This window comes from Cherax quadricarinatus, chromosome 53 (assembly GCF_038502225.1).
Source record: "Cherax quadricarinatus isolate ZL_2023a chromosome 53, ASM3850222v1, whole genome shotgun sequence".
Classification (NCBI taxonomy): domain Eukaryota; kingdom Metazoa; phylum Arthropoda; class Malacostraca; order Decapoda; family Parastacidae; genus Cherax; species Cherax quadricarinatus.
The window spans coordinates 17,678,976-17,696,049 of NC_091344.1; the positions used below are offsets into that span (position 1 = coordinate 17,678,976).

Sequence of the window (17,074 nt, forward strand, 5' to 3'; positions counted from 1 at the left end):
TTAAGCCTGAATGCCTTCCACATCCCCCCCAGGCGCTGTATAATCCTCCGGGTTTAGCGCTTCCCCCTTGATTGTAATAATAATAATAATATTTCACTAGCATTCTTTCAAATCTAATGACTTAGTACAAGAAATTGCCTATTTACCTATTTCAACTACCCAATAAAGTTATCAGAAAACTTGTCATATTTGGAACTATGTTGTTCTGATCCTGCTGCCTTATCAAGATTAAGAAGTTTAAAATAATACTTATTACCACTACATATAAATGTTAGGTATTACATAACTAAAGGCAGCTATTACTATGATATTTAGGTAATGGGGAAAACTTTTAGTGGATTATAAACATCGTAGGAAAGGGGAGAGTAGCTCAGATATCTTGGAAGCTGAGCCTTTCACTGGCATAGTTATTACTTCAGAGTGAATGTATTAAAAATAATGAAGGCATACTGTTTTGCTTACTAGTGAATGGTAAACAAAAGCTGGATTTTGCAGTAGTTAGCGTTAATGTGATTATTTAAAGATCGTAGCAACAAATCACTGGTAGGAGTTTTTTTTTTTAATTGGGTGCTCTTAATATATACTCCCCTCAAGGTAGGTTCCTTGATGTTGGTGAGGGGCTCTTGATTTAGGGAATTGGATCTATGCTCCAGTTCCCCGAATTAAGCCTGAATGCCTTCCACATCCCCCCCCCCAGGCTCTGTATAATCCTCCGGGTTTAGCGCTTCCCCCTTGATTATAATAATAAATAATAATAATGCTCTTAATATAGGTTGAAAGAATTCTTATGATAGACGAGCTTTACCTTAGTTTTATTCAACAATAATTATAAAGGTAAAGGAAAATAAATTTACTTTTCAAATTGACCACATTACATTCCCAAGAATGTTGCATAGAAAACAAATCAAGAAAAATTATAAATCAATACTGTACAGTGGACCCTCAACCAACGGCATTAATCCGTTCCAGAGGGCTTGCCGTCGGTCGAAATTGCCGCTGGTCGAGTTAATTTTCCCCATAAGAAATAATGGAAATAGAATTAATCCGCTCCTGACACCCCAAAGTCTGAAAAAAAAAAAAATTACATATACATTTCCTTATATGGAAAGGAATGGGACATGCAAAATAAACAATAGTTAAATGTCACTTACCTTTATTGTGGAGTTGTTGATGAGTGATGTGCCAGCAGAAGGGGAAATTCAGAATTGTCTATTGTTTGGAAGGAGAATCCCTTTCCAGAAGGACTTCATGTACCAAGTCCTTTGGTGGTGTTACCTCCCTCCTTGGTTTTTTAATGCCACTAGGACCAGCTTGAGAGTCGCTGGACCCCTGTCGCACAAAATAGCTGTCCAGAGAGCTCCGTTTCTCACGTGCCCTTAGGATTTCCCTAAAATGGGACACAAGTGTGTCATTGTACATGTTGCCAATGCGGCTTGCAACTTCAGTGACAGGATAAAATTCTTCGATAAATGCTTGCACCTTCGTAAACATTGAACACATTTCCCTAATCCTTGATGAAGTCATCTTCCTCCATCTCTCTTCATCCTGCTCTGAAGAACATTCCTGAGGTGTGATCTGTTGCTGTTGCTCCTGAACCTCTGGCAGGTCTGCAGTGGTTAGTTCTTCCTTGTCGTTCTGCACCAACTCTTCCACATCCTCATCACAAACCTCCAACCCCAAGGACTTCCCCAATGACACAATAGCTTCCACTACTGGCACAGCCTCCTGAGGGTTAGCCCCAAACCCTTCAACATCCCTCTGTTCTACACATTCTGGCCACAGTTTCCTCCAAACAGAGTTCAAGGTCTTCTTAGTCACTCCCTCCCAAGCCTTGCCTATAAGGTTTACACAACTGAGGATATTGAAGTGATCTTTCCGAAACTCTCTTAGGGTCAATTCAGTGTCTGAGGTCACTTCAAAGCACTTCTGAAACCCTGCTTTTGTGTAGAGTTTTTTGAAGTTTGAAATGACCTGCTGGTGCATGGGCTGGAGGAGAGTTGTATTAGGAGGCAAAAACTTCACCTTAACGAAACCAAACTCCCCTGCAATTTCCTCTTGCAAGTCGTGAGGATGAGCAGAAGCACCGTCCATTACCAGGAGACAACTGAGTGGCAATTTCTTTTCCTGAAGGTATTTTGTCACAGTTGGGCCAAACACACCATAAAACCAGTCCAAGAAAAATACCCTAGTGACCCATGCCTTACTGTTTGATCTCCACAGCACACACAAATTATCCTTGACGATACTGTTTTCCCTGAACACACTGGGAGTTTCAGAGTGATACACCAATAAAGGCTTCACTTTACAATCACCACTAGCATTACTACACAACATTAATGTCAGTCTGTCTTTCATAGGCTTATGTCCTGGGATTGACTTGTCCTCCTGAGTAATGTAGGTCCTGTTTGGCATTTTCTTCCAAAACAGGCCTGTTTTGTCACAATTAAACACTTGTTCAGGTTTTAGGTTTTCAGTCTCTATGTATTCCTTAAAGTCCTTCACATATTTTTCAGTCACATTTTTGTCTGAACTGGCTGCCTCACTATGCCTTACCACACTGTGTATGCCACTACGAATCTTAAATCTCTCAAACCAGCCTTTGCTGGCTTTAAATTCATCAGCAGCAGCACTATTTTGAGGCATTTTCTTAATGAGATCATTGTACAACTTCCTTGCCTTTTCACAGATTATAGACTGAGAAACACTATCACCTGATAATTGTTTTTCGTTTATCCATACTAATAACAGTCTCTCTACCTCTTCAACTATTTGTGGTCTCCGTTTTGAAAACATACTTGAACCTTTCGCAACAACAGCTTCCTTGATTGCCTGTCTGTTTGCCAAGATAGTACTGATGGTTGAATGTGATTTGTTGTATTGCCTTTCCAACTCAGCCATACGCACTCCACTCTCGTATTTTTCAATGATCTCCTTCTTCATTTCCATCGTAATTCTCACCCTTTTTAACACAGGCTTGGCACTAGAAGCTTTCTTGGGACCCATGGTGGCTTATTTAGCAGTTACAAGCACTAGAAATTGTGGAATAATCCAAAATGTATGGGAGGCACGTGTAGAAACCGACAGCAACAGCTTGTAAACAATGGCACACTGACTCTTGGAGTGGCTGGGCCCACTCAAGCCATGCTCCGGGCACATCGACACGTTCCAGACCAACGTTGTTGGTCAAGTTTTTCGCCGTTGGTTAAGGCATATTTTTCTACAGCAAAAAGCGCCGTTAGACGAAATTGCCATTACTTAATGCCGCCGTTAGTTGAGGGTCGACTGTATTACTTATGCTGATGTTTTTATTACATTTAGTATGTCGCCAGGATTCAAAATTTCAATCCAATATCCATCTGGATCTTGAATAAATGCAATATTTTTCATTTTACCTGGAAAAAAAAAAAAAAACATTAACTCAAAACACTGTTTAAATAAATTTCATAAAAATAACTTTACATAACAATACTAAAAGTATAAGGAGCATATACTGCTGAAACACTATCAGAAGAAGTATTTGTAAATACAATGTAGCAGAGTACGTATATCAATATTCTGGATGATATATCAACACTTGAGCCCCCATAATGCTACCAGAGATTAAGGAGAAAAAAAAAAAAAAAAAAAACGATACAGGAAACCCACTTTAGGAAAAGTTACCTTCCCCAACTCCCTATCAGAGATTAATACACCTAAATTATTCTTGTATTATAAAATAATTTAAAGTTTTCAATAATGCGATGGGCTAGTAACCCCTTCTCCTGTAGACATTTACTAAAAAAAGAGAAGAAAAACTTTATAAAACTGGGATGCTTGAATGTGCGTGGATGTAGTGCGGATGACACGAAACAGATCATTGCTGATGTTATGAATGAAAAGAAGTTGGATGTCCTGGCCCTAAGCGAAACAAAGCTGAAGGGGGTAGGGGAGTTTCGGTGGGGGAAATAAATGGGATTAAATCTGGAGTATCTGAGAGAGTTAGAGCTAAGGAAGGGGTAGCAATAATGTTGAAGGATCAGTTATGGAAGGAGAAAAGAGAATATGAATGTGTAAATTCAAGGATTATGTGGATTAAAGTAAAGGTTGGATGCGAAAAGTGGGTATAGTAAGCGTGTATGCACCTGGAGAAGAGAGGAATGTAGAGGAGAGAGATTTTGGGAGATGTTAAGTGAATGTATAGGGACCTTTGAACCAAGTGAGAGAGTAATTGTGGTAGGGGACCTAAATGCTAAAGTAGGAGAAACTTTTAGAGAGGGTGTGGTAGGTAAGTTTGGGGTGCCAGGTGTAAATGATAATGGGAGCCCTGTGATTGAACTTTGTAAAGAAAGGGGTTTAGTTATAGGTAATACATATTTTAAAAAAAAGAGGATAAATAAGTATACAAGATATGATGTAGGGCAAAATGACAGTAGTTTGTTGGATTATGTATTGGTAGATAAGAGAATGTTGAGTAGACTTCAGGATGTACATGTTTATAGAGGGGCCACAGATATATCAGATCACTTTTTAGTTGTAGCTACACAGAGTAAAAGGTAGATAGGATACAAGGAGAACAGAAGCATCAGGGAAGAGAGGTGAAGGTTTATAAACTAAAAGAGGAGGCAGTTAGGGTAAGATATAAATAGCTATTGGAGGATAGATGGGCTAATGAGAGCATAGGCAATGGGGTCAAAGAGGTATGGGGTAGGTTTAAAAATGTAGTGTGTTCAGCAGAAGTTTGTGGTTACAGGAAAGTGGGTGTGGGAGGGAAGAGGAAAGATTGGTGGAATGATGATGTAAAGAGAGTAGTAAGGGAGAAAAAGTTAGTATAGTTTTTACAAAATAGAAGTGATGCAAGGAGGGAAGAGTATATAGAGAAAAAGAGAGGTTAAGAGTGGTGAAGCAATATAAAAAGAGAGCAAATGAGAGAGTGGGCGAGATGTTATCAACAAATTTTGTTGAAAATAAGAAAAAGTTTTGGAGTGAGATTAACAAGATAAGGAAGCCTAGAGAACAAATGGATTTGTCAGTTAAAAATAGGAGAGGAGAATTATTAAATGGAGAGTTAGAGGCATTGGGAAGATGGAGGGAATATTTTGAGGAATTGTTAAATGTTGATGAAGATAGGGAAGCTGTAATTTTGTGTATAGGGCAAGGAGGAATAACATCTTGTAGGAGTGAGGAAAAGCCAGTTGTGAGTGTGGGGTAAGTTCGTGAGGCAGTAGGTAAAATGAAAGGGGGTAAGGCAGCCAGGATTGATGGAATAAAGATAGAAATGTTAAAAGCAGGTGGGGATATAGTTTTGGAGTGGTTGGTGCAATTATTTAATAAATGTATGGAAGAGGGTAAGGTACCTAGGGATTGGCAGAGAGCATGCATAGTTCCTTTGTATAAAGGCAAAGGGGACAAAAGAGTGCAAAAATTATAGGGGGATAAGTCTGTTGAGTATACCTGGTAAAGTGTATGGTAGAGTTATTATTGAAAGAATTAAGAGTAAGACAGAGAATAGGATAGCAGATGAACAAGGAGGCTTTAGGAAAGGTAGAGGGTGTGTGGACCAGGTGTTTACAGTGAAACATATGTGAACAGTATTTAGATAAGGCTAAATAGGTTTTTGTGGCATTTATGGATTTGGAAAAGGTGTATGACAGGGTGGATAGGGGGCAATATTGCAGATGTTGCAGGTGTATGGTGTAGGAGGTAGGTTACCGAAAGCAGTGAAGAGTTTTTACGAGGATAGTGAGGCTCAAGTTAGAGTATGTAGGAAAGAGGGAGATTATTTCCCAGTAAAAGTAGGATTTAGACAAGGATGTGTGATGTCACCATGGTTGTTTAATATATTTATAGATGGGGTTGTAAGAGAAGTAAATGCGAGGGTCTTGGCAAGAGGCATGGAGTTAAAGAATCACACATAAAGTGGGAGTTGTCACAGTTGCTCTTTGCTGATGACACTGTGCTCTTGGGAGATTCTGAAGGGAAGTTGCAGAGGTTGGTGGATGAATTTGGTAGGGTATGCAAAAGAAGAAAATTAAAAGTGAATACAGGAAAGAGTAAGGTTATGAGGATAACAAAAAGATTAGGTGATGAAAGATTGGATATCAGATTGGAGGGAGAGAGTATGGAGGAGGTGAATGCATTCAGATATTTGGGAGTGGACCTGTCAGTGGATGGGTCTATGATAGATGAGGTGAATCAGAGTTGATGAGGGGAAAAGGGTGAGCAGTGCACTTAGGAGTCTGTGGAGACAAAGAACTTTGTCCTTGGAGGCAAAGAGGGAAATGTATGAGAGTATAGTTTTACCAACGCTCTTATATGGGTGTGAAGCATGGGTGATGAATGTTGCAGTGAGGAGAAGGCTGGAGGCAGTGGAGATGTCATGTCTGAGGGCAATGTGTGGTGTGAATATAATGCAGAGAATTCATAGGTGCGGGATTACCAAAACTGTTGTCCAGAGGGCTGAGGAAGGGTTGTTGAGGTGGTTCGGACATGTAGAGAGAATGGAGCGATACAGAATGACTTCAAGAGTGTATCAGTCTGTAGTGGAAGGAAGGCGGGGTAGGGGTCGGCCTAGGAAAGGTTGGAGGGAGGGGGTAAAGGAGGTTTTGTGTGCGAGGGGCTTGGACTTCCAGCGGGCATGCGTGAGCGTGTTTGATAGGAGTGAATGGAGACAAATGGTTTTTAATACTTGACGTACTGTTGGAGTGTGAGCAAAGTAACACTTATGAAGGGATTCGGGGAAACCGGCAGGCTGGACTCGAGTCCTGGAGATGGGAAGTAGAGTGCCTGCACTCTGAAGGAGGGGTATCAATGTTTCAGTTTAAAAACTGTAGTGTAAAGCACCCTTCAGTCGTCACGTGAGGTCACAGACCCTGAGCTGCTTTGGGGATTAGCGTGGACAGTTACTAAACATGGCTTGCTTCTGCAGTGTTTTAAAAATTGAGGTTGGAGAGTTGAAGGAAGGGGTCTTGCTTCTCCAGGAGGAGATTAGGAGGCTGAAGGTCCACCTCAATGGGTCTGGGAGAGAGTGTGAGGTGGCTGGAGTTGTGGGGAATGAGGCTTCTAGCAGTGAGGTGCAGTCTGTCTCTCGCTGTGAGGAGGCTGTAGGTGGGGAGGTAGCAACGGCTACCAGCAGTGAGGCGCAGTCCAGCACCTGCTGTAAGTGGCGAGTAGTAACCAGTAATGGGAGGAGAACCAGAATAAGGAAAGTTAAGAGTGAAGATCTGAAGGTAGGAAATCGCTTCTCTGTTCTTCAGGATGAATGTACTTCAGTGGCCAATGAAGGTAAGGGTACTACTGCCCCTGCTAACAGAGGTAAACGCATTCTTGTGGTTGGTGACTCTCAGGTAAGATATATTGACCGTGCTTTTTGTAATAGGAATAAGAAGATGAGAGATAGTGTGCGCTTCCCTGGAGCTGGTGTTGGGGACATAGTTAACAGGCTGGATAATATCATGTCAGGTAATGGGAACAAGCCCATTATTTGTCTCAGTGCTGGTGGAAATGATATTGGGAAGGGTAGGAGAGAAGAGCTGCTAGGTAAGTACAGGTCAGCTATAGATTTCATTAAGTCTAAGGGAGGGGTCCCAATCATATGTAGCATCTTGCCTAGAAGGGGAGTAGGAAATGAATGGTTGTCTAGGGCAATTGGTGTAAATTGCTGGCTAGACAGTTACTGCAAGGAACTTGCAATCCCATTCATTGACAACTGGAACAACTTTTATGGCAAGCATGATATGTATGCAAGGGATGGGGTGGTAGCACTTGCAAACTCAATTGAGAAGGCCATTGGTGAAATGCCTATGATTTTAAACTAGTAGAAGATAGAGGTATGGGTGTGTGTGGGAAACAAGCAGGTTGCAACACTAGGGTTGGAAACAGTAAATGTATAAAAGGCATTCAGCATGAAGTTATAAATAAAGACAATAGATCAGGTCAGCAAACAAAGGGGGACAGCAGAGGACAAGCTCCCTTAAGGTTTACTATACTAATAGCAGGAGTGTAAGAAATAAGATAGATGAGCTAAGATTAATTGCAAGTGCAGGAAACAGATATTGCTATAACAGAGACCTGGCTCAATCTGAAAGATAGAGAGATGCCCTCTGAATGTCACATACAAGGCTATAAATTATTCCACACTGACAGGGTCAACAGGAAGGGTGGTGGAGTATATTACATATTATAATCAAAAAGAAGCGCTAAGCCACAAGGACTATACAGCGCTGCAGGGCAGGAAGGAAGCGAGGGCATCAGGTGGCAAAAGGGAGATGGATGAGTAATAGGTTAGGGATAACAGCGGGGCAGTGGATGGTGAAAGGGTAAAGGGCAGCAAGAGACTGAACTAGAAAGGGCTGAGGGGAGTGCGAAAAGTATCATCAGAGTTTGTGGAGTAAATCAGTCATTGTCAAGAAGTCAATGAGAGAGTCAGGATTAAAGGAGGGTCCATCAGCAAGAAGGGAAGGTAAAGAGAGAGTAGTAGAACGAAGACGACGTTGGAGGTAAATTCTGCGTGCTCGTTGATAGAGAGGGCAGTCTAACAGAATGTGGCTAATCGATACTGGAACTTGACACTGCTCACAGAGAGGAACAGGGTGCCTCTCCATGAGATACCCATGAGTAAGACGAGTGTGACCAATGCGAAGGCGGGAGAGAGTGGTCTCCCAACCTCGGCACTGATGACAAGAAGACGGCCAGTAACCTATGCTCGGTTTAATAGAATGAAGTTTGTTACCGAGCAGAGTTGACCAACGTTGTTGCCAATGGGTGCGAAGGTGGGTAGCTATTGCAGCAAAATAGTCCAGAAATGGAACACCTTGATAGGAAATTGGTAGGTCATGTACTGCTGACCGCGCAGCAGTGTCTGCCTGTTCATTGCCCTGTACGTCGACATGACCAGGGACCCAACAAAAAACAATATCTTTATGTTTGGTAGAGATACGGCGTAGCCAAAGTTGGATACGGAGAACTAGGGGATGAGATGTATCAAATTTTCGTATAGCCTGTAGAGCACTAAGGGAGTCTGAGACTACTACAAATGATGACACAGGCATAGATGCGATACGAATAAGTGCTGCAAGAATGGCATACAGTTCAGCAGTAAAAATCCTAGCTGAAGATAGTAAATGTCCCCGCACGACGCTGTCCGGAAACACTGCTGCGAATCCGACGCCGTCTGAAGACTTAGAGCCATCTGTGTACACAGCGGTGGCATGAATGGGAGTGAAAGTGATCAAGAAAAAGAGAGCGGGAAGCCACCGTAGGCAGTTGAGCTTTCGAGCAAGGGAGTGAGAAAGAACAGACCCGAACAGCTGGAACTTCCCAGGGGGGTAGGGAAAAGTGAGATGCTACATTAACATATAAAGGTGGTAACTGAAGGGAAGACAAGAGTGAATGTAGGCGAAGAGAAAAGGGACGGAGCAAACAGGGGCGGCGAACGAATAAAGAATGTCTACTAATATCGGTGACCATTCTATAAATGGAAGGATTGTGTAGATCGTGAGAGCGTACATAGTAGCGAAGGCAATGGGCATCACGGCGATCAGACAAGGATGGAACATTCGCTTCTGCATAGAGGCTCTCAACAGGGGAAGAGCGAAAAGCACCAAGGCACAAACGTAATCCTTGGTGATGGATAGAGTTAAGGCTAGAGAGAGTAGCAGGAGAGGCCGCGGAATAAATTTGGTCACCATAATCGAGTTTCGATAAAACGAGGGCTGAATGTAGGTGAAGCAGAGTTCGACGATCAGCTCCCCAGGAAAGATGAGCAAGGGTTTTAAGAAGGTTTAGCCGGTTGTGACAAGTTGCCTTCAGAGAGGTTATGTGAGGTTTCCAGGATAACCGACGGTCAAAGAGAAGGCCTAGAAACCTGACTATCACGTTCGGGGATACGGGAGCCATAGAGATACAAAGGATGATCGGAGATAACAGAGCGTCTAGTGAAAGTAATTTGGTGAGTTTTGGTACTTGAAAATTTAAACCCATGTGTGGTGGCCCAAGTGGAAACACGGTCGACCGCATGCTGAAGAGAAACTGCAATAAGATGACAGTCAGCGCCTGCACAAGCAATAGCGAAGTCATCAACATAGAGTGATGACCAAATATTGGGTGGAAGAACAGAGGCCAAATCATTTATAGCAAGGAGAAAAAGTGTTGTGCTTAGAACACATCCCTGAGGGACACCTTCAGCTTGGACGAAGTCCGGGGAAAGAACATTATTGACTCGAACACGGAAATGTCTGTCAGTTAAAAAGTTCTTAACCCTTTGAGGGTTTTGGTCGTACTAGTACGTCTTACGCATAGGGGTTTTTGACGTACTAGTACTCATAAATTCTAGCGGCCTCAAATCTAGTGGGAGAAAGCTGGTAGGCCTTCACATGAAAGAATGGGTCTATGTGGTCAGTGTGCACAGTCTAAAAAAAATCCTGCAGCACACAGTGCATAATGAGAAAAAAAAAACTTTGACCATTTTTTTTTAATAAATCGGCGACTTTGCAGTGTATTTTCGTATGGTATTTATTGTTGTATTCTAGTTTTCTTGGTCTCATTTTATAGAATGGAAGACATATTACAGAAATTGAGATGATTTTGACTGGTTTTACAATGAAAGGTGCCTTGAAATTGAGCTCAAAGTATCAGAAATGTTCGATTTTTACCAAACTTCAAAAGTAAACAAATCGTGCCAAGCGTGCAATACACGTCAACTGGCGAGTCTAATATTCTTTCACAAGTGCACCAATAATATTTATACCATTTTTTACACTAATGCAGTAGTCTGCATAACAGTAAATCTTATATTTTTTGTGAAAATAAAAATTCAAAGTGGAAAGCAAAAGAATATAAGAGGGGCCTTGAGACGTGACTAATGACTAGAGGAAATGTCATTTTAGTGCCAGGAATGTCATTCTTGTTTATTCTGGACCCTATTCGGAAATTGGCATCTTTTGAAATTTGTGTGAAATTGGCAAAATTGCTAAATTCTGACCACTGTACTGGATAGTTGAATTTCATAAATGGGTGGTTTCTTGCACTCATTCGATAGAAAAAATGGAGTTCTAGCGAAATATTCATGTTTTTTGTCGACTAGTACAGTGAAATTGGCCGAAAATGGGGCTTAAAGTGGGCAAAATCGCCTATGCGTAAACATCGCCGAGACCGCTAACTTTGCGAGAGCATAATTCCGTAAGTTTTCTATCAAATTTCAAACTTTTGGTGTCTTTATGATCGGGAAAAGATTCTCTATCTTTTCATAAGAGAAAATAATTTTTTTTTTTTTTAAATTTGGCCGACCCTGAGAACGAGTTTCGGAGAGGGCCTGTCGACCCTCAAAGGGTTAAGGAAGGATGGTAGATTGCCTCGGAGGCCTAAGGAATGGGCCTGGGCCAAAATATTATACCTCCAAGTTGTGTCATATGCCTTCTCAAGGTCAAAAAATATGGCAATAACTGAGTGATTATTCGCAAAGGCATTACGAACATACGTATCCAAGCGTAGTAAGGGGTCTATGGTAGAACGACCCTTACGAAAGCCATATTGACTAGCGGAGAGACTGTTGTGTGTCTCTAAATACCACATTAAACGTCGATTTACGAGACGTTCCATCACATTGCAAACTGCACTAGTAAGAGCGATGGGGCGATAGTGGGAGGCATCATGTCCTGTAGTACCCGGTTTGCGGAAAGGGAGAACAATGGCAGATTTCCACAGCTGGGGAAGAACTCCTTGTGCCCAAATAAGATTGAAGAGGTGTAAGAGGACTACAAGGGCTGACCGATGTAAATGTTGTAACATACGAATATGAATGTCGTCAGGCCCAGCTGCAGATGATCGGCAAGCTGAGAGCATTGCCTCCAGTTCTTGAAGTGTAAAAGGCACATTATACTGTTCTTCTCTGAGAGAAGAAAAGTCCAAGGGCACTAACTCTCTGGCAGACTTTGAGGAAAGAAACGAGGGGCATAAATGAAGCCCTCGGGAAATACGGACCAGATGTGTGCCAAGTTCAATGGCAACGTCGAGAGGGTTTGCTACATCAACACCAGCGACCCGTAGAACAGGAGCTGGGTCAGGAGAGTATTTACCACTCAATTTCCTCACTTTTTTCCAGACTGCACTCATAGAAGAAGCAGAGGTGATGGTGGAAACAGTCTCGCCAACAAGTGCGTTTAGGTTCACGGATGACACGGCGAGCGATCGCACGCTTCTGCTTAAAATCAAGAAGTCTCTCAGCGGTTCTATTGTACCGGTACCTGCCCCATGCAGCACGTTTCAAACGTACTGCACGAGCACAAGCGGGAGACCACCAAGGCACGCACTTCTGAGAATGCTTGCCTGAGGTTTGGGGTATAGAATGAGAAGCTGCGGTATAAACTGACGTCGAGAAGATGTGTAGGAGCTCATCAATGGAGGATGAAGAAGGAACCTCACTAAAAGCAGTGAGGTGTGAGTAAAGATCCCAATTTGCCCGATCAAATTGCCAGCGAGGGCTACGGAAAGGTGGTGAATAGGAAGGAGAAGTAAGAATGATCGGAAAATGATCGCTGTCATGTAAGTCTGGTAGAACAGACCAGGTGAAGTCTAGTGCAGTGGAGGAAGAGCAGACTGATAGATCGATGCAAGAGAGAGTATGAGTACGAGGATCAAAATGGGTGGGAATACCCGTATTTAAAACATGGAGGGGGTGAGAGGCGAGAAAAGCCTCCAACTGAATGCCACGTGAGTCACAATGAGAACCCCCCCCAGAGGAAATGGTGGGCATTAAAATCACCAAGTAACAGAAGTGGTGGTGGTAAGGATGAAACAAGAAAGGCAAAGTCTGGGATAGAAAACCTCTTCAAGGGGGGCTCCTTGGCGTGGTGAAGAGGCTCTTGGTCTGAGGAATTAGACCTATCGGTCTTCTTCCTCAGACCGAACCTAATTACCCCCCAATCTCCCCTCCCCTATCCCATCCTCCCCATCCTCCCCTTTTTCCTTTCCTCCTCCTCCTCCCCACTCCTCCCTTTTGCCCTTCCTCTTTTTGTCCTTTGGGATTTCTCCCACAGGCGCGCTAGTTCCTAGGTAGGAGAAAGGACACCGGGGTCCATCCCATTCCGTTGAGGTTTCTTGGCGGTGGCGTAGTTTGCCGTGGAATCTGGATTGCCTAGGGATGTCCCGATCCCTCTCCAGTATCCCGGAGTAGCTTTGGGTGTCTTTTGGGCGACGGGTGTAGCTCTGGAAGCCACCTTTCGGATTCCGGGGGTGGTGGCTGAAGGAGGTATGCTTTGTGGCGGATATCCGGCCGCCCTCTCTTTTGTCCACCGAGGTAGCTCGGCAGATGTGAGGTTGCTATCCCAGATTGCTGGTTTACTGGCATGAAGGGTAGGGTATGGCACGGGTTCCATGCTGCATCTGCGCTACTAGCGGTGTCGAGTCCTCTTGGGCGCGGAGGGAGATTTCTGGCCCTTTCATCCCTCCTAGGAACTATCCCTCCCCGGTCCCCCCTTTTTTTTTCTTTTTTTTATTTTTATTTTCTTTTCTTCTTTCTTTTTTTTTCTTAAAAACAAAAAGAAAGAAGTAACCTAACCATGGCAGCCCTAGTCCATGAACCTGGTACCCCCGGGCCCCTTCTTGATACCGCACCCCGTTCTGACCCCGCCTCGTCTTTGGACCACTCTTCAGACATTCCTCATGCCTCTGTACCTATTGCCGGTGCTGTTTCCTCACCCGCTTCAGGTACTGAGGCCTCGACTGACTCCTTCGATTTATCAGACCTTCGCTCTCCTCTGACTATGCTTCCGGCCTCTCCCTCTACGGTGCGGCAATTTTCAAATCGCCGACCCGTTCCACGTCGGACCAACTCTGGTCCCACGCCTAAACGTCAACGACAATTACCTGCTGATGATACTTCTCCACCTTCACCTTCTCGTTCTTCTCAGAAACGATCGACACGTCCTTCACTACCTTTCCACGCTCAGTTTCAGACTGAACAGTGGACTAAATTCTTCACTTTACGACCAACTTCCTCTACTGCCTATCTTTCTGACCATAGTATTGGCAAGGCACTCCTACGCCATGTTGGTAAAGATATTTCTTTTCATGCTCTTAAGAGCGGTACGCGCATCATTACCGTACAGAATGCTACCCAGGCTCGTGAGCTCTCTCGTCTTACCCATATAGATACTGTTCCTGTCACCCTTGAAAAACATCATTCCCTCAATTCTTGTAGTGGTACCGTTATTCTGCCCCATACCATAGTTCAACAAAATTTCCAGACATGTGGCACCGACATTCTAGAACAGCTGGAACTCCAAGATCTCCCAATCCTCAAGGTAGACACTTACGTTCTTCCTGCCCGTGGGCGGAGACGATACCCTAGCAATGTGGCTCGTTTAACTTTTGACAGCCGAGAACTCCCATCCTCCGTTTATATAGCAGGACATCGGTTACAAGTTCGAAAGGTGATCCCTACACCACAACAGTGTAGAAATTGCTGGCGATTTGGCCATCCAGCGAAATATTGCAGATCTATCGCCGAATGCCCAGTCTGTGGTGCCGATGACCATTCTAATACGTCTTGCAATCGATCTCCCTCTTGCCTTAACTGTCATGAGGCTCACCCTTCGTACTCTCGCCGTTGTCAGGTCTATTTAAACGAGCGGGAAATCCGTTACCTCAAAGAGACAGAAGGTCTCCCTTATGCCATGGCAGTTTCTCATCTCCGCCTCCAAGGGAGACTCCCACGTGTTTCTTATTCCCGTGTTTCAAAACGTCCCCCCACTTCTGGTATCCCATCTTCTACACCCACCTCTGTGGTTACCTCTCCCATAATCACTCCTGTATCTAATCCTTTTGCTGTCCTCGGCTCAGACGTCCCTACTTCAACGCCTCAGTCTAATCTCGCTTCTTCGAGTTCTCTCTTACAAGCCTCAGTATCGACGAGACCTCGTACGACACCTCTTCCCAATCGTCCCTCTACTTCTCAAAAGTCAAAAAAAGGTCCGGTAACACCTCCTACCCATCTTCCACCTCCTCATTTTACCCTCCCTGTCTCTGTCCCTAGTTCTTCCCCTCTCACTGGCTCAGTTACAAGTGCAGAGGTTCACCCTCCTCCTCGTAATGTACCTTCCTCCCCTGTTCCCTCCCAAGTTTCTTCCTCTTCTGCCACCTCCCAGGTTCCTGTCTCTTCTGTCCCCTGCCACGCTTCTCCAGTTCCCTCCACCCTTTCGCCCCCCCCTACCTTGGTACAGTCCAATACAGTTCCAATCTTTACTCATCCTCCCCCTACCATTCCCAATATTGTCTCCCATACGACATCTCTGAATTCCGAAACACTTGAAGCAATCTCTGAATATATTGCAGAGACCAAACCATCAATGGACACTGATCCACCTTCCGCTCTTCCTCTCTCCTCTGCTCCATCTGCGCAACTCCTTTCTTCACAGCGCACCGTTCCTTCGCTGCTTGAACATTTTCCACTGCCTCCGCATGTGGACTTTTCTAACCCTTCTAGTCCGTAGGAACCCTTACCTGCGGATTTCAAGTATCTTTATCATTGCCAATCATGGCCTTTTTACAGTGGAATATACGCGGCCTCAGGGGTAATCGGGGTGAGCTTCAGATGTTACTCTCCCAGTTTGCCCCTGTTGGTGTTTGCTTACAGGAACCAAAATTACACTCTGCTGTTATTTCTCACATCTCAGGCTATAATTTATTGTATTCTTCAGATCCTTTTCCTGATGGGACCTTTAATGAAAGTGCCCTTCTTCTCCGCACTGATATTCCGTACCATCAGCTATTTGTTCATACTTCGCTGCATTACACAGCAGCCCGTATCCACTTACATAGGTGGTATACGCTCTGTTCTTTATATCTCTCTCCTTCTCGGGCATTATCTATTCCGGATTTTGCCTTCCTTGTTTCGTCATTACCGCCACCGATTCTGTTACTTGGTGATTTTAATGCCCACCATTTCCTCTGGGGAGGGTCTCACTGTGATTCCCGTGGAATTCAGTTAGAGGCTTTTCTTGCCACCCACCCCCTCCATGTTTTAAATACAGGTACTCACACCCATTTTGATCCTCGGACTCATACTCTCTCTTGCATCGATCTCTCAGTTTGCTCTTCCTCCGCCGCATTAGACTTTACTTGGTCTGTTCTCCCGGACTTACATGACAGTGATCATTTCCCAATCATTCTTACTTCCCCTTCATATTCGCCACCTCTTCGCACCCCACGCTGGCAATTTAATCGGGCAAATTGGAACCTTTACTCACACCTGACTGTTTTTAAAGAGGTTCCTTCTTCGTCCTCCATCGATGAGCTTTTACACCTCTTCTCGTCCTCCGTTTTCACCGCAGCTTCTCATTCTATACCCCAAACTTCGGGCAGGCATTCTCAGAAATGCGTGCCTTGGTGGTCTCCTGCTTGTGCTCGTGCAGTACGTTTGAAACGCGCTGCATGGGGCAGGTACCGGTACAATAGAACCACAGAGCGACTCCTTGATTTTAAACAGAAGCGTGCGATCGCTCGCCGTGTCATCCGTGACGCTAAACGCACTTGCTGGCGAGATTATGTCTCCACCATCACCTCTGCTTCCTCTATGAGTGCAGTCTGGAAAAAAGTACGAAAACTGAGTGGTAAATATTCTCCTGACCCGGCTCCTGTTCTGCGGGTTGCCGGTGTTGATATAGCAAACCCACTAGATGTTGCCAATGAAATTGGCAATCATCTGGTCCGTATTTCTCAGGGACTCCATCTATGCCCCTCATTTCTTTCCTCAAAGTCTGCCAGAGAGTTAGCACCCTTGGACTTTTCTTCTCTCAGAGAAGAACAGTATAATGTGCCTTTTACACTTCAAGAACTGGAGGCAACACTCTCAGCTTGTCGATCATCGGCAGCTGGGCCCGACGACATTCATATTCGTATGCTACAACATTTACATCAGTCAGCCCTTGCAGTCCTATTACACCTTTACAATCTTATTTGGTCACAAGGAGTTCTTCCACAGCTGTGGAAATCCGCCATTGTTCTCCCTTTCCGCAAACCAGGCACTACGGGACATGAAACCTCCCACTATCGTCCCATTGCTCTTACCAGTGCAGTTTGCAAAGTAATGGAACGTCTAGTA

At 44.1% G+C, this 17,074-nt stretch overlaps 1 protein-coding gene across 2 annotated transcripts in view; it reads right to left on the reverse strand.

Annotated features, from left to right (window-relative positions):
• Positions 1-793: 793 nt before the first annotated feature.
• Positions 794-17,074, reverse strand: part of Glo1 (Glyoxalase 1) — a 104,024-nt gene continuing 87,743 nt past the window's right edge. For both annotated transcript variants that reach the window (XM_053781441.2, XM_053781443.2), the window contains exon 6: positions 794-3,392. In XM_053781441.2, the coding sequence (XP_053637416.2) occupies positions 3,292-3,392 (101 nt within the window). In that variant the 3' untranslated portion in view covers positions 794-3,291. The remainder of the gene's footprint in view (positions 3,393-17,074) is intronic.